General features: G+C 39.2%; 1 protein-coding gene across 2 annotated transcripts in view; it reads right to left on the bottom strand.

Moving 5' to 3' along the window:
* Nucleotides 1–587: 587 nt before the first annotated feature.
* LAMB3 (laminin subunit beta 3) overlaps nt 588–23,168 on the bottom strand; it is a 110,743-nt gene continuing 88,162 nt past the window's right edge. For both annotated transcript variants that reach the window (XM_040337520.1, XM_040337521.1), the window contains exons 18-23: nt 20,647–20,791; nt 11,623–11,830; nt 9,715–9,856; nt 6,949–7,125; nt 5,042–5,195; nt 588–1,071 (exon numbers count right to left, since the gene is read on the bottom strand). In XM_040337520.1, coding sequence (XP_040193454.1) covers nt 932–1,071; nt 5,042–5,195; nt 6,949–7,125; nt 9,715–9,856; nt 11,623–11,830; nt 20,647–20,791 — 966 coding nt within the window. In that variant the 3' untranslated portion in view covers nt 588–931. The remainder of the gene's footprint in view (nt 1,072–5,041; nt 5,196–6,948; nt 7,126–9,714; nt 9,857–11,622; nt 11,831–20,646; nt 20,792–23,168) is intronic.

Here is a 23,168-nt window from a genome sequence, read left to right as displayed (position 1 = left end):
AGTCCCAACCTTAGCCGTAGGCTCCTTTTCTCATGAATCTACCAGTAACTTCAGCTTATTTGAGAAACTTTCAGAAATTCAGGCTACAGATAGAACATGAGTATAAATTGAGAAATATCCACTCTGGCTGTTTAGAGAGACTTCCAGGATTTAACATATCTGGAATAAATCTACCAGTGTTCATTGGCTAACTGAAGACACTTCCAGGATTTAACATTTCCAACATGAATCTAAGAGCAGCTGTTGATAGTAGAAAATCTTCCAAACAGAGAACAGCAGAGCTGGGGAAAAAAACACATCTGCTCTCCCAAACAATTGAGACATGACAGTTGTGGGCAGAGTTGTTCTGTGCAAGTCAATGTTTGTTTTTTATGTCAGTATCCATCTCTCTTGTAGGTGGAAGTATAACCCAACAATCTAAGAATTTCTGTGTCCTCAATAGATGTGACAGAAAAATATTTATTTGTAAAATAAACATTTTACAGTGCATACAATTAATAAAAAATGGTATAAAACATCAGTTTATAAACTTAAAAAAAAAAAAAAAAACACAAAAAATACAATTGACCAAAATCCTTACAGAAATCTTCAGGCATTGTCGTATTTATTGTTTAAATTAATAAATTATTAGAACAGCGGATTCAGGGACTGAATAGTCACAACATGAATGCATTGAAGAAGAAAAGGTTACCAGGTATTAAGATAAATAATATTCTGTTGTGTATCATCCCACAGAAAAAAAAAACAAGCATTAAATTCTTTATCAGTGGGGGAGAGTATTTTAATAAATAGGTGAATGTCCAGAATTGGGAAATTATTGCCTGGTGTGTATACTGAAAAGGGCATATCTTTTTGCACAGTATTGTGTTACCACAAGTTTAAATATGTCTTCTGTGAAAGGACACCAATGTGGACATTTACAATGTTCTTTTTAATCCCTACAGGTTGAATAGAAGACAGCTCTATTACTGATGTCATCTCGAATCTTCCTGATCTCATCTTCAAGGTCATTAAGCTCTGAGGATTTCTTTATCATCTTTTGCTGGTCCTTAAGCAATTCACTTTCAATTTCTGGAAGAAAAAGTACATGTAACCTTAGAAATAGGCAAAGCAAATTATGCAATTAGAGGTCCGAAGACAGGGAATCTGGGATCTTGTCTAGTAAAATGGCTAAAGTTCATAACATTGTTTTTCTTTGTTTTCCATCTATAATTTTGCAATTTACAAATAAGTGATTATTTTTCTAGTGTGTAAAATAAATGATTAAAAATTATTATGTTTTAAAGGAAAACAATATCAATGTCATTAACAGCTAGCAGTAACATGTATAGGACATACTGTACATACAAGGGTTAATTCTAACTTAGTCAAGGAAAAAAGAAAGCAAATAATTCAAACTTTGAGTAGCCAGGAAAATCATACATGCACACACTAGGGGAATTAACCTACATCTAAACAATCTTTATCTTGGCAATTGCATTTCATTTTAAGCAATCGAGATATTTGTCCTGTACCTGGATGTAATATGATTTATTTTTACAGAATAGCGCATTCTTTATTACTCTATTATTATTATTATTATTATTATTATTATTATTATTATTATTCAAATAACTTAGAACTAAAAATTGGTAACAATAAGAAGCCAAAAAAAGGGCAAAAGGATGGTACAATTGTATAATGGATGGTAATATAGATAAGAAAACTTCTAAAAAGTTCAATCAATTATAGTTATGCTGAAATAAATAAAAAAATAAATCCCCAACCCTCTGAAATTCATTGTTTTTAAACTCCTATTCAAATCAATAAGTGTATTACAGATCAGCAAAAATATGCATTTTGTGCATAATTGTTTGGGAAGATTCTGCCAGCCCTGCCAGATGAGATCATGGGACAACTGAAGACACTTTTTTTAATAATGCTACCAGGGATACAACGATAGATGGATGGGACTAGTGGCACTTCTATGGAAGCTTAGGGTGCCTAGGCAAGAGCAGAAGCAGATATACATTGCCAGATCTACATACATTTGGATCAGCGCAGCGTATCAGAGATACACTATGCCGCCGTACCTTACCTGGCGTATATTCGAATCCTCAGCGAGTTTGCGCCGTAAGTTACGGCGGCGTAGTGTATTTCTGGCGGCGGATTTGAAATTGGGCGGGTTGGGGGCGGGTTTCATTTAAATGAAGCACGTCCCCGCCGAATGAACTGCGCATGCGTCGTCCAGAAATTTCCCGCCGTGCATTGTGCGAAATGACGTCGCAACAACGTAATTTTTTTAACTTAGACGTGAGTTACGTCCATCCCTATTCACGGACGACTTACGCAAAAAAAAGAAAAAATCTCAAATTTCGACGCGGGAACGACGGCCATACTTAACATGGCAAGTCTATCTATACGCCGCAAAATACCAGCTTTAACTATACGCCGGAAAAAGCCGACTACAGACGACGTTAGAAAATGCGACGGCCGCGCATACGTTCGTGGATCGTCGTAAATCACTAATTTGCATACACGACGCGGAAAACGATGTGAACGCCACCCAGCGGACGCCGAAGTATTGCATCTTAGATCCGAAGGCGTGCGAAGACGTACACCTGTCGGATCTAACCCAGAAGCCGCCGTATCTTGTTTTGAGGATTCAAAACAACGATACGACGCGGGAAATTTAAAAGTATCCCGGCGTATCAGTAGATACGCCGGCGTACTTCGTCTGTGGATCTGGCCCTCAGTAATTAAAAAAACAGCCTTTGGGGCCACCTGTCTCCTAGAAGTCTTTTGGGAATTTAAAATGCCAAAAACAACACTGAAATGCAGGTTCAGTCCAGGACATCTAAATTCATGAAATTTGATTTTCAGGATCAACACTCTTTAGCCATTATAGTAATAGTAGCATTCATTCAAAAATAGCTAAGCTGGAATATGTGCAAATCTTTTTAACCCCAGATCTTGAAGTTATCCTGTGGGCTTGCATTATTTTATAAGGTGGTCCCAGGTCTAAAATTTAGAGATGTCCAGGTGCCTGTTTGCTGGTTCATTTCATGCTCAGAATTTCTGGGAATCCCCAAAACTTAGGCATGCTGATAGACAGATATTGGCCACATAGGAACAATAAATTAGATATGGAAAGCGGAAGTTTGAATATTGTTAGAGTGTTCAATTTTGTGTAAATATTTAGTATAGATTTTTGTAGATTATGTAAAAAAGGGGGGAAAAAGACTCCCCCATCCACACATGTTCTGACAGTGGGGAGCACTTCCTGCTTTCAGAATGCAATGATCAGAATTGCCAGCTATAGCTATAGCTATACAGTAGCTGGCTGTCCTGATCATTCAAAAACCAGACAGGCTGGTTGTATATATGTCCCTGCTGAACCGGCTGAATTTCGACCCATGGATGGCCATCTTTAAGAAGTGCGCTTGACTAGCCTTTATGTTTCTTATGTAAACCATAGGCTTCTCTTCTCTAATAAGGAATGTTCCCTGCATCTTCTGACTTCATTGAAAACATTATTTTGGTTGCTTTTTTAAATGACAACATACTTGGCTGCTCTGCTTAAATTTTTTATGCTCGAAAGCTGCTTATGTGTCATCTCTTAATGTATGATGGTGTGTTTACTAAGGAGAAAATGGATAACAAAATCCATGGCTTCTACATCAGACGGGGCAGATTCAGAATGAACAGCAGGCGCCTATGACTATTCTGGAAGGAACATATTGCTAAGTCTCTCAGATGCTTACACAAGATGTGTGGGAAGCTGACTGCTGAATATAAAAACAGAAAAACGTCATGCCCATTCAACTTGCTGCTTCCATATTATGCGGGATCTCATAAACATGTAATAATGTTAAGTTAACCATTTTGGTACTGTTGACACCATGCACAGGTTTCTCTCACAGCATAGTGCCAGTGGTGATATTAACTATTTGATTGCCAAAGACATGTGCCATGACTTATTTTTGGTAGTCAATGATGTTTGCAATACTTCAAAGCAGTCAAAGAATTTAAGTAAGATTTTCCTTTATGTTCCCAGTCTTCATCAAAGACACTAGAACACAAGATGGTGGATGGGGAAATTCTTGATCATGATTTAAGTTCTCCAGTCTCTTTGCAGATTTGAATGAGCCCAGAAATATCTAAACCCTTTCAGGCTCATGTTCAGTTCAGCTCTGGGTGCCAAGCAAAACAAAAAAGCAAACAGGGGTGACATTTGGATTCTCTTTGGACCTTTGATTCCTCGATGTCTCCTTAAATAGGACCTGCCACACCCTTTATATACTGTAACAAGGGGCCTTTAAATCTGAGAAAGACTTACGTAGAATTTATAAAACAATACAAAGATTTTTATGATTATTATTACTATTATTATCATACTAAGAAGTACATAAAAACTAGGGATAAACATTTTTTTTTGATGAAATAGTAAAGATCACTTGAATCCTTGTATATAACATAAACTGTATATATTTATCATTTGTTTGCTCTGTTCAGTCTTTTTATAGCAATATGTTTATTATTTCGCTTAGTAGTATTTCTAGTAGGATTTTGTTGCATTGGTTTGCTGCACTAATAATCACTTTATTGTGGTTTTATCAAAACTATTGCTTTAAATTGCCCAAACATTTGCCTGACTTTCATGGGTTGGCTAAAATGAACAGTGACATTTTTTTATTAAATAGGGTCATGTCATTTTTTCACAAACCTTTAAGTCTGTAATAGATAAGTCAGAAATATTGAAAGTGGTCCAGGGGCAATTTATAAAACGTTGAATGTGACATTCTCCAAACATTCACAGTAGGTAAATCTTCCCAGTAGATGAGTTTTATTATACAGTAATTGATTCACCACCATTAAATGCTTGTTAAAAATCAAAACATTTACTGTGACAGGTAACACTGCTAAAGGTGTGATGGTTGTAAGTGATTAACCAAACTGTAACAAACACTGCAATGTATTCTATAACAGATAATATCCCATTGCTTGCAATTCACAATTAAAAGTGGGTTAGCAGATACTTATATAGTTACATTAGTCTTACCTTTCATCCTTCTCATTGTTTCCTGTGATTCTTTGAAAAGATCATCTGCATCCATCTTAATCTTTGCAACCAGCTGTCCATTAGCTCCAATATTAGTTGCTTGTCCTAGGCGGCTCTTTACCAGTGCATATTTTTCCATCACAGCATCTAGACCCTGAATGACAAAAGGTATTTATGATTTTTTGGTTTTCATAAAAGGCCAAAATTGAATGACTGTTGATTTAATGGATATATGGATGTTTGCGAATATCAGCTGATTTTTAACATGCTATTTATTTAGTCCTGATCTCGTAAGATAAATAAAGAAAATATAAACAAAACCATTATACATTACCTTTAGAGCCGGTTCACACAAGGGCAACCCGACTTACAGCACGACTTTGCAAGGCAACTTTAGCGCGACTTGGAGCAACTTACAACGCTACTTAAAATTGCCTCCAGGACAGGCAACTTTGGCTGTGACCAATCACAGAATAATCAGCTCTGTGGAAGGGATGGGTTTGCCTGAGTAAACTATTTTCTCTTCCTGTAAAGTTGCTTCAGTTAAGACAGTAATCCGACTTTGGAGGCAACTTCCATTGAAATCTATGGGTACAGGTTGCCTACAAGTTTCATAGAAGTCGCCTTGAAGTAGTACAGGAACCTTTTCTGAAGTCGGAGCAACTTCAGTAGTGTACATTAAGACGGCTCTCATTCACTTCAATGGAATTTCTCATGCCGCGCGACTTGGGGCGACACAAGTCGGATCCCAAGTCGCGGTAGTGTGAACCGGCACTTAGGTGTCTCAGTTAAAGACGCACTAAACTTAATTATAATTATGTTATAGGGAATATCTAGAAGTGTTAACTGAAATTTTACATTTTGTCTTGAAATCCTCCTGGAAAATAGCAACATTTCCTGGTATGTGAGGGTCCTAGACACACCTGTGCATACAGCCACATATATGAGATCTGGGATCTAAAGCACTGCTGCCTCTGGCTGCTAGTATCTGGAGATTTGGATTGAGATTTGGTGATATTGCCACATGCTGCTCACTGTTCTGTTTACAGAAGTCTCCAACATGAAGAAACAAATCCCTATGCCTCTACCAAGATTGCAGCTACCACACAGTGACACAGTACAGAACAAGGCATGGTAAATCAATAATGGGGAAAGATCAGCTGCAGGGAGACCACAGCCAATACTTGTGACCAATCCTTTGCCCTCTACCTGCCACTTTAGGCACAGCTTACTCATTTTATTTCCTCACTAACTATTTATTTTATCTGGTGTACAGGTAAAGTGTACAATAGCCTGATGTGTTAGATATTGCTTTTTAAATAAAAAAACATTAAACATTAATAAACCAGGTTAAAATAAAAAAGTGCAGCAAACCGAACATCTGTGTGGTATGTAAATGGGGGAGATTTACTAAAACTGGTGACTGGTGCAGCTTCACATAGTAACCAATCAGCTTCTAGGTTTTATTGTCAAAACTTAATTGAACAAGCTGATTGGTTAGTATGCACACTTGCATCAGATTCTGTGTGTACCAGTTATAGTAAATCTCCCCCATTTGCATACTACAGAGATGTTCTGTTTACTGAAATTTTATTTTTTAACCTGTTTTATTAATCTTTTTATTATTTAAAAAAAAGTTGTTTCTAGCCTTTATAAATCTGCAGCTTTCACTAAAAGAATACCTAGTGATCTTGCCATGAAGATCCTTGTTCAGGCACTTTCTGTTATGTAGTGACAACTGTCTATCAACTGTAAGCCTGCATTGTCACCCTGTCACATATGCCTCTGACTAAGACTACAAATGGCCTTGTCAACACAATTGGAATAACTTTAATATATATTTAACTTGTAGTGTTGTATAAATAGTGCCTTTTTTACAATCTTTAAAGAGATTAAACCAGTAGTACCTGTTGTGCATCCACGGCTTTTTTGTGAGCTCCTTCTGCTGCACGTTTGGCCTGACCTGCCTGTTGTAGATTTTCTGCAGTTCTGTCACGCAGGTTCTCTGTTTGCTGTTCAAAGCTTTGTAGCTGGTCGCGCATTTCATCCATCCCTTTCTTTATAGGGTCCAAAACTTGGCCAATCTGTGCAGATAATTAATTTTGGTTAGTTCCCTGCAGTACATTGTGATACAATAATACAATTTTCTTGCTTAAAAAAAAATATCTTTCTAAATTGATAGTTAATACAGGTCACTTTTCCTGGCAAAGATAATCTTGTTTAGTAAAACACTGAGCCATGTGCCAAAGTTTAGTAACCTGCAGCAACAAACCAGAAACTCTTTTTTAATGGTCTGACTACAGTACCCTGAAATGATATAGGTTGCTATTTGGAACATAGCTTTGTACACTTCATTGTTCTTGACACTGTTTTATAGAACACGTGAGATAATGTAGTAACTATGGCACCAATACCAAGTCATTCTTGTTTTGTAGGATTAAAGTAAACCTGTGCCCGTTAAAGTATTAACATACCCTGAACAAGCAATAAAAGTACTTTATAACAAACCCTCATTTACCTTTGTTGGTGAAGTAATTGGGTGAAAAAAAATAAAAAAAGTTGCAACAGTGGCACCAAAATCGTATTCTACGTTATTTTCTATAGACAGATATTTTGCAGTCTTCCAACCCTCTAATGAAAATACATAGGAAGTGAATGCAAGCTTTATATATATTGAACACATCACCATTTTTCTAGGTAAATATATTTCTAAAGATGCTATAGGCATGACATGTTTACCACATGTAATCTATACATATAAAGAAATCAAAACAAATAAGTTCAGAAATTAGGTTATGTGAAAATAAGAATGAATGAAACAGAGAAAATGTATTGAACACGCTAACTGAAATGTATTTAATACTTTGTACAAAATTCTTTGTTGGTAATGACAACTTTAAGATGCCTCTTGTATGGAGAAACTAGTCGCATGTTCTTCCACACAGTCTTCAAATCTTGAAGGTTCCGTGGGCCTCTTCTATGAACTCTGATCTTTAGTTCTTTCCATAGATTTTCTATTGGATTCAATTCAGGTGATTGGCTGGGCCATGCTAGCAGCTTTATTTTCTTTCTTTGAAGACAATTGAGAGTTTTGTTGGTTTTGTGTTTGGAATCATTGTCTTGTTGAAATGTTCACCCAGATTTTATTCATCCATCCTTCCTTCAATGATATGAAGTTGGTAATGAGACACCTCCTTTTATAGGCTGTCAGTTGAGATGGAACCAGCTGATATTAACCTCCTCCCACCCAGCCACTGTACATAAATGGCCGGGTGGTCCTTTCCTCGCTGGAGTGGACATTAAGGAACGTCCTCAGAATGAGTGCCCACAGTGTGGCCCAGAGACCGTGCTGCGGTGCAATCCTGTGATGTCTGTTATCACAAGACCCAGCTGAGCACAGATCGGGATATGGGCGCTGTGACTGGCCCTCTCGATCACCACCGATGGCTGGTGGTGACATGGTGTCCAATCACAGCTGTCCCAATGTAAACAGAGATGCGTGTCTCTGTGACAGTTCTCCCCACTGAGCTCAGTGAGCGCAGCCTCTGTGACAGCTCTCTATGTAAGGATGATTTCATACAGAAAGCTGTCACACCTCCCCCCCAAAAAACAGTTTACCAAGCACCACTGTTCCTGTCCCTGTAAACATCTGTTACAGTGGCCACATAAAACATCTGTACCAGTGCACAAAACATCTGTCAGTCCCCCATCACATCTATACCAGTGCACAAAACATCGGTCAGTGTCCCATCACTTCTGTACCAGTGCACAAAACATCTGCAATAGTGCAATAGTGTACCATTGTGACATCAACATCTGTCAGTGTGCCCGCCGGTGGCCAATCAACATCTGTCAGTGTACCAGTGTCCCACTAATAAATCATTTAAAGCGTCCTGGTCCCCTTGTGCTCCCGTGCACATGTTGGTCCCATACACATACGCAAACAGCGATTGCACCACATATGTGAGGTATCAACGTGAATGTTAGAACAAGAGCAATAATTCTAGCGATAATTCTAGTACCAGACCTCCTGATAAAACTAAAATTGGAACCAGCGTATAAAGCTTTGCCTATGAAGATTTTCAAATACCGATGCCATTGGTGTTTTACAAGCCTGCCCAATTTTAAAGCACGATATGTTTGGTATATATTTATCCGCCGCAACACAAACAATATTTAATATTTTACAGGAAATGTGGGTATTATATAGTATATTATATTACTAATTACTGATCGATTTCAGCTGGTGTCTTGGCTTTCCATGCCTTATTGCGCCTCTCCTTCTTCAAGTGTTCAATACTTCTTTCAGTTTCATTCCATTTTATTACACATAACTTAATTTCTGAACTTATTTGCTTTGGTTTCTTGGTATGTATGGATTGCATGGGTTGCTACCGACATGATGCAAAATTTGATGTCAAAAACACCATTAGAAATATATATATACCTGGAAAAATCTTGATGTGTTCAATACTTACTTTAACCTTTGTATATATATATATATATATATATATATATATATATATATATATATATATATATATATATATATATAAACAGTGTATATAATATGTCCTAGCCCTTAAGGTCACATTGAAAAAAATGAAAATCATTGAATGATACCAAGTATAACAGTACCACTATGCAGATAAATAAATACATTTCCCTCTCACCTCTAGCACACGATCTTGTATCTGCTGCAAAGACAAGCTGGATCCACGTATTTTATCTCCAGCTTCCTGGAGGGCTTTCTTTGCTACTCCTATATTCTCTACCACACCATCCACATTGTCTTCAACTGTCTTTGCTTTGTTCCTAAATGTCAATAATGAAATGAAAACTGCCATTTAAAAAAGAGTATTGATTTGCAAAGCATACTTTATATATTGTGTTTATTAAACCGGCATTATGATATGAAGAATGGCAAACCATAATAACTTCTAAAAAATGTAATGATGTATACATATTTCTCAATATTTAGTCAATCATATTTGAGTTAGTGGGCCACCCACAGAATGCCATATACACTATTAAGGTAAATGAATAAAAAGTCTGTTCTGAAACATTATTTCACTGTAAAACTAAAACAGTTGTCATGGCGATAATGACATAAAGTCTAGGCTAACTCTATCATTAGTGCTTGAAGTATACCATCGTGATTGTTAAAGCCTTTTCTAACTACCCATAAGTGAAAATATAATGTCTTTCTTATGACTTTAACATTTACATATATCTGCTGATCATTTATTCTTCCTTTGGAAAAAGATGAGAAGATAAACAAAGAAAAATATGATCACAGACAAAATGTGGCAACACTAACATACAGTATAATCATTGTCAAGTTGCTGATCGAGTGATCAACGGGGTCCAGAAACTTTTGCTTTGTACAGCAATCTGTCCCTTAATGTTGTCTACTGCAGATTTAAGCAAATCAAAACAGTACATACAAAAAAGCTAGGGTCTTTATTCCTTTTGGTCAGAGTGCTGACTGGGGAGTAGCAATGAACAAACCCCTTTGTTGGGGAAGAAACATTTATAGAGCTGTCAATGCTAGGTAAATCATTGTAGAGCTGTAATTGCTTCTGTAAACCTTATATAGATTTGTGTTCAAGAATATAGTCAGATACTGTAGATAAAGGAGGGCTGCAACAATGTTGGTACTACCTTATTATTACTAATTTAAAAGATAGTGTTTAAATATATTAACTGCATCAGTACTTTGTAAACAGGCTACGGCACTAATAAACCCCCATAGGTGAAACAGAGGTTAATACTTGCTGATGAGCAGGAGAATTAATAATGTGCCCAAATAGTTATCATAGATATCTCCCTACTTGAATAAACTTTTTTTTTATGTACATTTTTTCACCATTGTTAATGCCCTCCCTGTTGGTATTTTGAGCCTAATTAATTGCCATATATCAATTTCCCTGTCAGAAGGAAGGGTCTTAATTTTGAGTTCTACTCCCCCTTCTTCTAGCAAGAAGTATGGGAGACTCCCCTTTGCAAATGTTGACAATTATGCTTCAATTAGTCATCATGCAGCTGTTATATTGTTCTAGTGTGATCCAACAGGGAATCCTCCATTTGGCAGTAAAGTAATCTTCATCAATTGTAAAAATTATTTAAAACAATGAATGCATATCCAATATTTAATGCGTGTGATGAAAAAATAATATGTTCTAATATCATGTATACACAATTTATAGTTTAAAGGGGTTCTAAAGGCAGAAGGTTTTTTATCTTAATGCATTCTATGCATTAACACAGGTATCCTCAAACTACGGCCCTCCAGCTGTTGCGGAACTACACATCCCATGAGGCATTGTAAAACTCTGACATTCACAAACATGACAATGCATGATGGGAATTGTAGTTCCTGAGCAACTGGGGGGCCATAGTTTGAAGACCCATGCATTAAGATAAAAAGCCTTCTGTGTGCAGCAGCCCCCCATAATACCTGCCTAAGGTCCCTCTCTGTTTACAATCACTTTAACGTTTCTTAAAAATGATAACTGTGGGTATGTGTGGACTTTTTTGTGATAGAACCTGTTTATTTCCTCTTAAAACACTTTACAGACCTGGCATCCTCAGCATCCGTTTGTAGTTGCTTTGCTCTGGCTATATCTTCTCTTGTCTGTGACAACACTAATTCCACATTAGGCAACTTCTCTGCTATGTTGCGGATTTCATTCATTTTTCTTTGAAGAGATAATGCATCAACAGGAAGTTTGAGGGACAAAATGTATTCACTAACTTCTTGAATAGTGGCTGGATCTGTTGAGGGTTCTGAGAGAAATAATAAATACAGTAAGTTATTTATTCTAATAGAATATTAAAGATATTAAAACAGATTTCAATGAAAAGCAATATAACAATAATGCTGCTTTCACACTGGGGTGGGCGTTGACAGTAAAACGCTGCTAGTTTTAGCGGCGCTATTCGGCCGATAGCGGGGTGCTTTTAACCCTCGCTATTGGCCAAATAAAGTGATAAATGTGCCCGTGTAGTACTGCTGCCGAGGCACATTAATTTCAATGGGCAGGAGCGGTGGAGGAGCGGTGTATACACTGCTCCTCCACTGCCCAAAAGATGCTGCTTGCAGGACTTTTTTTAACATCCTGCAAGCGCACCGCCCCAGTGTGAAAGCCCTCGAGCTTTCACACTGGGACAGCAGGGGAGGCGTTTTAAGCCCAAAAGCGCCTTAAAAAACACCTCCAGTGTGAAAGGGGTCTAAGTATGTTGTGTCTTGCTTGCTGTACCAAGAGGAGTGGGATCTGACCTAGTGACTGAAGTGATACCACTGCATTTTCTGACTGAGCTGCAATGTCAGATTCAGTATTAGCGAATCCTGTGTGTTTACGATTCATTATGAATTTTTGGGCAGAATCATCTGAGATTATTTTTTTTTAACCATAATGCACTGCATGACCTATAAACTATGGCCATCAAGTTCAGAAGAGCTAACAAGCTGGCTTTTGGATAAGCCAGCCCATTCACTTTAAAAGGAGAGGCACAAAGCAGCCAAAGGGGGCTATTTACAAAAGGCAAATCCACTTTGCACTACAAATGCACTGCAAGTGCACTTAAAAGTGCAGTCGGTGAAAATCTGTGGGGCTGATCTGAAATAAGGAGAAGCTCTGCTGATTTTATCATCCAATCATGTGCAAGCTAAAATGTTGTTTTTTATTTTCTTTGCATATCCCCCTTGGATCTACAGCGACTGCACTTCCAAGTGCACTTTTAGTACAAAGTGGATTTTCCTTTAGTAAATAACCCCCATAGTGTCAGTGCATTGAAAACTGTTATGGGAAAAGCAAAATTGGCTTTCGTTTCAAGGGGAGGCATTCATTCATGTTGGGTATATATTCGTTTTCATTTTATGCTGAGAGAACATTTATTTAGGTTGGTGGGCTTAAAGTATAACATTCACTTTTTGCCATACATTTTTTAAAGCGGGGGTTCACCCTAAAACATCAATAGACCGTTGCATCCAGCATAGTGCTGACATCTACAGTATGCTGGATTTTTTTTTTATCCGCTGTACTTACGGTCTCATGGTTGTTTTCACCGGGCTTCCAGGTTCTCGCTCCCCCGGGGAGTAGGCGTTCCTAAGACGAGGCATAGGTGATTGACGTGCGGGTAAAGCGCGTAATCGCCTTCCGAAAATATGCGAGGGGGACTCGGCACTTTACGGCGTCTGCGCAGTCAGCTCTACACGGCAGGCGCAGGTGCCGTATAGCGCCGTAAAGAACCGAGCCCCCCTCAGATATTTTCCGAAGGCGTGATGCGCTTTACCCGCACGTCAATCGTCTTCTGGGAGGATCAACACTCACTCACAGGAGACGCAGAGCTCCCCGTCAGGGAAAAGGAGCAACACGCCCACTCCCCACAAGGAAGAAGACCCGGAAGTGAGGCTGAAGACAGGTAAGTGTACACATTTTAAAAAAAATGACAACGCTACAAGCCTTTATTAAGGCTTATAGGTTAGCTAAAAAGTTAATTTTGAGGGTGAACCTCTGCTTTAAGCTGCATTTTTTTTAGCAGCATGCCACTTCACTATTTGAAAGGAAAATAAAGCTAAGTGCAAGAATAGTGTGCATCCAAACCACCTCATTATACCCATATAGATTAAATAAAACTTAGGCATTCACAAGTTAGGTGTATTATCCCTGATTAAAACTTTTCTGCTGCTGGCCCATTTTACACTGCTGTATCATGTTCAGTATCTTAACCCTTTCATGCCCAAGCCTATTTCTGACATGTGTTGCTTAAAATCCATATTTTTTGCTAGAAAAATATTTAAAACCCCTTAACATATATATATATATATATATATATATATATATATATATATATATATATATATATATATATATATATATATATATGTATATATATATATATATCTTAGCAGAGACCCTAGAGAATAAAATGGCGATCATTCCAATATTTTATGAAACAAGGTATTTGTGCAGCAGTCTTTCAAACTTAGTTAGTAAAGTTAGCCCGATTTTGTTCCACAATGTGAAAGAAGATGTTACAACAAGTAAATAGATACCTAATATGTCATGCTTTGACACACTCGTGGAATGGCGACAAACTACGGTACCTAAAAATCTCCATAGGTGACGATTAAAAAAATGTAACGGTTACCAGGTTAGAGGTACAGAGGAGGTCTTTGCCAGAATTATTGCTCTCACTCTGCCGATCGCGACAATACCTCACATTATTGGTTTGAACACTGTTACATTAGCAGGCACAACTCACTTATGTGTTTTCTTTGCTGCGTGAGCATGTGGCTATGGGAGCGCTTTAAAATGTATTTTTTTTTTTTTTTTACATTGTCCCTTAAAAACAAAAATTCTGATCACTTTTATAGCTGTCACAAGGGATGTAAACATCCCTTGTGACAGTAATAGGCAATAACAGGTACTATTTATGAAGGGATCGGGGTCTAAAAGACTTTGCACTTATAAGTATTCAGATCACCAAAGCCGAATCTGGCTCTGTTCGGGTCTCAGCCTAGGTGGTAGACGCACCGGATGGTGGCTTGGGTCTCCCGGTGGGACAGGAGGCCCGGGAAGAGCGACAGAAGGCGGCGGCAGGGGGGACGTTCCCGCCAGCACCTTTAGAATAACAGCTGAGCAGCTTTTAGCAGCATCGATTGTTATCTCTTAAAAGCCAACCAATGGCTCTAAAAAACGGTACCGGGTTTATGCCTGCAGCTGCAACAACCGCCATTTTATTTTTGAGGGTCTTTGCTAAATAAACATATAATGTTTGGAGTTCTGAGTAATTTTTTAAAAGGAAATGATGATTTTTACATGTAGGAGAGAAGTGCAAGAATTGGCCCAGATGGGAAGTGGTTAAAGCAATCTACTGAGCTGACCAGAACAAGCTCTTGAGGTAGTCTATTCCACATTTTCACAGCTCTTGCTGTGAAGAAATCGTTCCGTATTTGGAGAGTAAAACTCTTTTTCCTCTAGATATAAAGAAAGCCCCCTTGTCCTCTATGATGACCCCAAAGTGAATAACTCAACACCAATTTCACTATATGGACCACTTAAAGCGGTGGTTCCCCCTTAAAAACAACTTTTTTTTATTCCACTGGCCCCCCCCATTACAATCGAATTAAGGCTATTATTTTTTTTTTGCTGCTGTACATACCTTGATACAGCATCTTCACCCGTGCATCCGGGTTGCGAGTCCCGCGGGAGTGGGCGTTCCTCACATGTGTTTGATTGACGTTTTTCCCAAAAACGAGCTCCCCCCCGTCGCGTAAGCCGCGTCACGATTGGCGAAAGGAGCCGAACGGCGATGCGCATGCGCAGTATAGCGCCGACTCGCCGTTCGGCTCCTTTCGCCAACCGTGACGCGGCTTACGCGACAGGGGGAGCTCGTTTTTCCGAAAAACGTCAATCAAACACATGTGAGGAACGCCCACTCCCGCGGGACTCGCAACCCGGATGCACGGGTGAAGATGCTGTATCAAGGTATGTACAGCAGCAGCAAAAAAAAAATAATAGCCTTAATTCGATTGTAATGGGGGGGGCCAGTGGAATAAAAAAAAGTTGTTTTTAAGGGGGAACCACCGCTTTAAGTATTTATATATGTTGATCATATCCCCCCTTAATCACCTTCTCCTCTTGCAGCGGTGCAGCCCCACCGCATGGAAGAACAATGCCCTGGAGTTGCTCGGGATCAAGCCTATGAGTGTGCCACAATAGGAAGAGGGGTCCTGTGGTGGTACACATCAAGAAGAGGAAGAACCAGGAGCACCAGTGGTAGGTAAGTATAACATGTCTTTTATTAAAAAATAAAACAAATTAAACTGTACAATCACTTTAAAGGATTTCTATATTTTCAATGTTGCTCCCGAAGTTGCATAAAAAGACCTTTAGCTGTTTACAATTATTAGAAAAATTTTGTTTTCATTGGTGCACGAACATTATTTTGACAATAGTTTTCCTATTAGCCCTAAAAAAAGTACCAGAATTTAACAACAAGGTTTGCCTTCTAAAGACAATTGAGTTTGCCTTTAAGTTTTGGGATTGAATTTTGATCAAGATTTCGCTCATGAAAAAAGCTGGGAGATGTGTTATTTTACAATCCTAAACAGGTAGGACATGCCCAGTTTCCCACTACATACTATTGTAAAGTCATTTAGTATCTAACCATTGAAAGGTGTATGACTCAGCACACCATAATTTAGTTTACACTGGACCACTTACAGTAGTTCTGTAAATGGTTGTTGTCATAGACGTGCGCACAGGGTGTGCTGAGTGTGCCTGGGCACACCCTAATCACCCCATGTGAATTAGCATTATCCAGGGGCAGCACCAGGTGGGTGGTTGGGGGATGCCGGTGGCCAGTGTAAATGCCCCTATTATATTAAAGGCTAGGTTCAATTTCAGGAACACATTACACTCGTATTTAGGGTGTCGCGTATAATGCTCCCAATCAACTGTCTCTCACCACCAGAGCCTCCTCCCTGTGACAGCAGGGGGCATTCATGTGTGTGTGAGCTTTGGGGTGCACACCCTAATGCAATAGGCTGCGCACACCTATGGTTGTTGTTGGTGCTTTTTGCTGTTACACTGATAATGCATACACTCCTAATGGAACTGCACACCTAATTTGTTACACTCAACTATAATTTATTTAGGTGAAATAAAAAAATGATGATCTTTGGGTTTCACAAAATACAAGACAGTTTAAAATAAGAAGCTATTATTACAACCCTATTCTTTATAGCTCCCTTTTATAAATCGTTATATTTTCTGCTTCACCTTCATACTATGGGATCACTATGTCCTCAAAAAGCTGGCAGTGATGCAATATTTAAATCCTGTCTGAAGCTCTTATGATCTGACAGTAATACCTTGAACATCTCTGATCTCCCTGTCATATTGTGTCCAGTCACATGCACGTGGAAGCAGTAGGTTCAACTCAGAGGCCTTTAAATAACTGACCAGCGCAAAAAAATGTACTTAGTACAAACTAAACAGCATGTTAAATAAAAATAATGCTGCTGTATTTACATAGATGTAGACTTAATTTCAGGCACTGTTTGAAAATACTGTATGTGATCTGCTAAATGATTCATCACCTAATTGTATAAAGCACTGATGACACATAACAATAGAAACCTGTGAATTGGAGAGTATGATTTTTGCCCAATTGATGTGCGATGTTAAAAATTACAAAATTATTTCTATTGTATAACATGCTTTCAGTGTAAATAGCATAGGGGATACATGTGTGTGTATCACAACAGTATAAAAAACTGTAATCACAGGGAAGTGCCACACACATATAACCCCCTGAGATGGTCAAAAGATACCATTGGAACATATGGGCAAAGTAATACCAAGTACAGTATAGTAACTAAAAAAAAGTCTGTTCCAAGAATACAAGCTTGAACGGCTTTGGCAGAAAATAAGAGACCCCCGGCCCCCCAAGAGTTAATTGTTTTTTTTTTTTTTTTAATGCAAGCACTTTCTGTGCTTATATTTTGACTAAATTAACAAGGTTAGTAGAGTTTTCTTTGTTTATGCTTTTATCTCCCTTACTAACAATAGCAATCGGACTGAAAATGAATACCTACAATTATTTGTCATTGCTTCCTTCATAAATCACACAGCCAGACAGTTCTGGACTTCCCGTGGATGAAATTAATATATATCAAGTTTTGTAACCTCTATACAAGGCTATGCAAACAATTAGCATTGCCCAAAATATACAAATGACAGACATGGGGGTCCCCTAATAATTTTGCTCTGGTGTATTATTACACAGTTATGGCTCTAAATGCTGCCTTTATTATTTTCACTAATTATTACCTATTCACAATTTAAAGCAAAATACTATTGTGTAGACTCTGTCTGCCCTCTCCCAGTCATTTAACTATGCATGGAAGACATCCACCTTAAAGTACCTCGGTGTCCACCTCACACCCTCCTACAAAACTCTATACAAGGCCAACTTCCCTCAACTGTATACATGCATTAGGGTATCCCTGACCAAGTGGAAAACCCTAAAGCTATCTCTCTTTGGTCGTCTGGTGACCATTAAAGCGGTGGTTCACCCTGCAGAACAACATTTTAGCATACACTTCGGCATTGTAGCGCGAGCTACAGTATGCCGGTCTTAATTTTTTTATCGCCGTACTCACAATCGTACATAGTAGATTCTGACTGCCCGCGGGGAATGGGCGTTCCTTTCAAGAGGGAGGGTGATTGACGGCCGGCTCTGGCACGTCACGCTCCCCGAAGACAGCCGGAGTAGGTCTCGGCTCTTCACGGCGCCTGCGCACAGACTATGCGCAGGCGCCGTGAAGAGCCAAGCCTATTTCGGCTATTTCCGGAGAAGCGTGACGCGCCAGAGCCGGCCGTCAATCACCTTCTGTCTGGATTGGAACGCCCATTCCCCGTGGGCAGTCGGAATCTACTATGTACCATTACACTGTGAGTACGGCGATAAAAAAATTAAGACCGGCATACTGTAGCTCGCGCTACAATGCCGAATTTTAGGCTAGAAGAAAAAAAAAAAATGTTGTTTTATTTTATAGGGTGAACCCCCGCTTTAAGATGGTGATTCTACCCAAACTCCTCTACCTCTTTGAGACACTCCCTATCCCTATCCCAGGAGCACATTTCAAGACCCTCCAAGGCCACTTGATAAAAAAAATTGGAACTACAAGAGACACTGGATTTCTAGATCAATTTTATACGCCCCCTGTGTCCAAGGCGGCCTTGCAATTCCCAACGTAGCCAAGTATTACTTGGCTGCCCAGCTGCACCCGATGGCCTCTTGGTGTACCCTTCACGCATACAATAGGTGGACACAATGTGAAAAGCTGTGGCTGGCCTCTACCCATCCTAACTCCATGCTCCATACAGATGTGCCTCTCGGTAGGTACCAATTGCTAGGGCCAATGGCGCTCTTACGAGCGCAATGGGGACACGCTAAATCGACATACCCGCTGACCTCCACTGCCTCCCTGGTCACCTCCTTTTTGTTTACTCCCAATGTACCGGATAGCTTGACCTCGCAGATGTCCAATTTCTAGTGGGGACGCTGTATCATACCTATTGGAACTGCCCACTGATAGTCCCCTACTGGAGGACGGTGCACTCTCTTATCCGCTCCATCTTTGGCTCCTGGGTGCAATTCGACCCTAAAATGTTCCTCTTGGGCCTGCCACCCCTTCCTTTTCCAAATTCTCTAAAAAAAACTCTTGGCCCAAGTGCTAACGGCTGGGTGATGCTTGATAGCCCTAAAATGGAAAAGGAAGGATCCCCCCTCTTTGTTTGAATTGCACTCCAGGATCAGAGACGTCAAGCGGATGGAATATCTGACAGCTTCCCTAAACAATACCCTTGATACACACAACCAAGTATGGGAGCTGTGGGATATCCTGGAAGCCCCCAATACCAGCTGAACTCATGGTTGATGTCCGGGGCTGTGAGGAGGCCCAGGGCTGGGTGGTTGTCTTCTTTTCTCCTACCCTTTTCCTCTCTCTAAACTTTCCTCTTTTCCTTATCCCCACTCTCTCTATCCCCCTTGGCTCTATTTAATTCTTCTTCTTTTTTTTTAACCTTTTGTCCCTGACGTGCACTTGAACGAGTCCGAATTAAGTGGTAATACAGAAGAACTGAATCATACTTCATTGATTGGTTGCTGAAATGCTATTTTTTTTGTTTTGTCTATCTGTTTTGCATGCCTCAACCTTGTTTTTCTACAGGCGACAATGTATGTGGATAGTTCGTCTGATGTATGCCACTCTTTTTTTTTTCTGTTTGTTTTTTTTTTATTGTTGGAAAATGTGGAAATTTAATAAAATTGTCAGTTTTCAAAAAATACTATTGTGTTAAGCCAGTTGCTACCTGTGGCTGATCAAAGTAATCCTTCAAAGGCTTCTTTGTTATTTATATATTAAGCTGACATTTTAAGAAGTCAGCAGCTTGGCTTGTTGCTCAGACATGTAGTCTGATTAAACAGTCTGCACAGGTAACACCAGAAACTGTCTCACGTGGATGAACTGACATCTGCACAACTTAGATCTAGTACATTGCAGAATGTCTTAAGCCTCGTACACACGGCCGAGGAACTCGACGTGCCAAACACATCGAGTTCCTCGGCCAGTTCAGCACTGAAGCCGCCGAGGAGCTCGGCGGGACGAGAGCTCCCATAGAACAACGAGGAAATAGAGAACATGTTCTCTATTTCCTCGCCGAGCTCCTCGTCGGCTTCCTCGGCCGAAAGTGTACACACGACCAGTTTCCTCGGCAGAATTCAGCCAGAAACTCGGTCGGAAGCTGAATTCTGCCGAGGAAACTGGTCGTGTGTACGAGGCCTGAGTCTATGACTTTGGATTTCATTTTGCTGTCCTTTGAACAAGGCTTGAAAGGCTGAACTTGGTGGACACAAGTTTTTTTTTTAACCTTATTAACTATGTTAGCCTTCATTGTGCCAGAGTTAGCCAAGTGGATCTGAGTGTCATCGTAGCCCCAAAAGTAGTGTAGCAGCTCACTTTAAAAAGCTCAAAAGTGTACTATAGAAGCCAAGTATTAAAAATCAGTGCCCCTGTTCTCACTTACCTGTCAGAAAATCTCGGACTTGTTGTATAAATTGCTTGGTGATTCCTATGCGTTGTTCCATATCTTTCCTGGTCTGAGTGACTTGGTTTATCAAATTCTGTGCATTATCTTTAATCTCATTGGCCGTTTTTTCTGCTTCTGTTATCTAAAACACATGCAAATAAATTAAAGTTACATTTTCCCTGAGACATAAGTACAACTTTACTAACTGCCTTTCAATGTAATTGAGACAGGTACGTTTGCTGTTTATATATTGCAATTAAGAGAGACCTAAAACAATTTGCCACTAATGAATTGGACTAATGTTGCACAGACAGACAGAAATAACGTTGAGCTGATTTTAATTAAATATCTAAACACAAATTTGTAAAACACACCATCATTTGCAGACATCATAGAAAGGTTGTTCTATTAAATTTAAATTATGATTTGTATGTGTTGGATTCATCCCATCTGTCACAGCTGGAAATAATTTTGCCAACCTCCGATCATCTATCTAAAAACGTTCCAGAAAAATACCTGCATCCCTGCTTCATTTTGTTTGGATGTAAGACATATTTTATAGATTCCTATGAAGTCAACTCTAGGAGGCCTTATATAAAGTTTTCAACACATCATTGTATATTTTGTTGCTGGATTTGCAAATGATTTGCTACATTTTAGCAAATGGTTTTATGCATAAAATATGTAACCACTTCCTTTTTTCTCTTGAATACCTTCAAACTACATTATCATCAACATTTAGTCCAAAGAAATAAGAATGTGCAAATGCTGTCTGAATAGGGTGTAATGTACAATTATTGTTTCCCTGAAGGACCTGCTTATTATTTTGATCTACAAAAAGCAGAATATCATTTCATATCAGTTCTGGTCAAAGAATAAGAGATTTTTGACCTGGCAAAGAGCCTCTCAAACCAAAATTTAGCTAAACAACACCAGTATGGGCATTATGGGATAGCACAGGGACATCGAGAATGACACAAATTCACCCTTTATGTCTAGCATCCACAATCAAATGGGGCATTTGGTGCATTATAATTCGGGCAATAGGGGACTCTTTTTTCTGTGCATAAACAGATTTTGAAGGTAAATCAATGTTTATTCGCCAACATTGTAAATGTGCTTTATAAAGATGACAAATGCTTTTCTGGCGAATGTGCAGACAAATATTGTCAAGAAAGCATCACCATAATAAATTAAATAAAATGTGAACATTTATAAAACTAAAGCAAACAAAAAGTTGTCAATTGCTCTGCTGATTTGGAATGCAAAATAGCTAAACATATGAACTACTGAACTGAACAGATGCTAAAAAATGCAATGCTCAAAAAACATTGGGCCAGATTCAGGTACATCTGCGTCGGCGTAACGTATTGCATTTACGTTACACCGCCGCAAGTTTTCCGCGCAAGTGCTTGATTCACAAAGCACTTGCCTGTAAACTTGCGGCGGCGTAGAGTAAATCCGTCCGGTGCAAGCCCGCCTAATTTAAATGGGGCGTGTATCATTTAAATTAGGCGCGTTCCCGCGCCGAACGTACTGCGCATGCTTCGTTTTGAAATTTCCCGCCGTGCTTTGCGCGAAATGACGTCGCACCGATGTAATTTTTTGAACGGCGACGTGCGTTACGTCCTTTCCTATTCACGGACGACTTACGCAAAAAAAAATTCAAATTTGACGCGGGAATGACGGCCATACTTTAACATGGCTAGTCTAAATATAAGCCATTGAAATAGCAGTCGCAACTTTACGACAGGAAAAGCCGACTAGCGACGACGTAAGAGAATGCAACGATTGCGCGTACCTTCGTGGATCGCCGTAAACAGCTAATTAGCATACCCGACGCGGAAAACTACGCAAACTGCACCCAGCGGGCGCCAAAGTATTGCATCCTAAGATCCGAAGGCGTACGAAGCCGTACGCCTGTCGGATCTTAGCCAAATGCCATCGTATCTTAGTTTGAGAATTCAAAATAAAGATACGACGCGGCAAATTTGAAAGTACGCCAGCGTATCAGTAGATACGCCGGCGTACTCTCACTGTGAATCTGGCCCATTGTTTTAAGTCTTCTCTAGTTTTCATGAACAACTTCAAATTTTAATCGTTTTCAAAATAACTTTTTCTATGTGACATGAGATAAGCAGAACATCTTACATATTATTTATAAGTCACTTGTTTCATATAAGCTTGTGCATAGCAAATTGGAATGATTTTTAAAAGCAGCTTAAAATGTATGCCCAGCCAAAACATTATTACATTTTTTTGGATGGAGGATGATACAATTACTATCCGAATAGTTATTATTGGAGGCTCTGTTAGAGAGATTTTCCTTCACTTCCTGTCATGGTTACAGTTTCACCAGACAAAAAATGAGGGAAAATCTCCAGCAGCATCACAGCAGAAATAAATATACATTTTTAGAAGAGTAGGGAAGAATTTAAACCACTGTTACATTTTTATGCTGTTATAACGGTGGTCTGTATAGCCAGTAAAAAAAAACAGACAGGGGTTATAATTCTTCC

Source organism: Rana temporaria, chromosome 2, assembly GCF_905171775.1.
Source record: "Rana temporaria chromosome 2, aRanTem1.1, whole genome shotgun sequence".
Lineage (NCBI taxonomy): Eukaryota > Metazoa > Chordata > Amphibia > Anura > Ranidae > Rana > Rana temporaria.
Note: the sequence above shows the minus strand (reverse complement) of the source record. Positions and strands in the feature narration are given on the sequence as shown.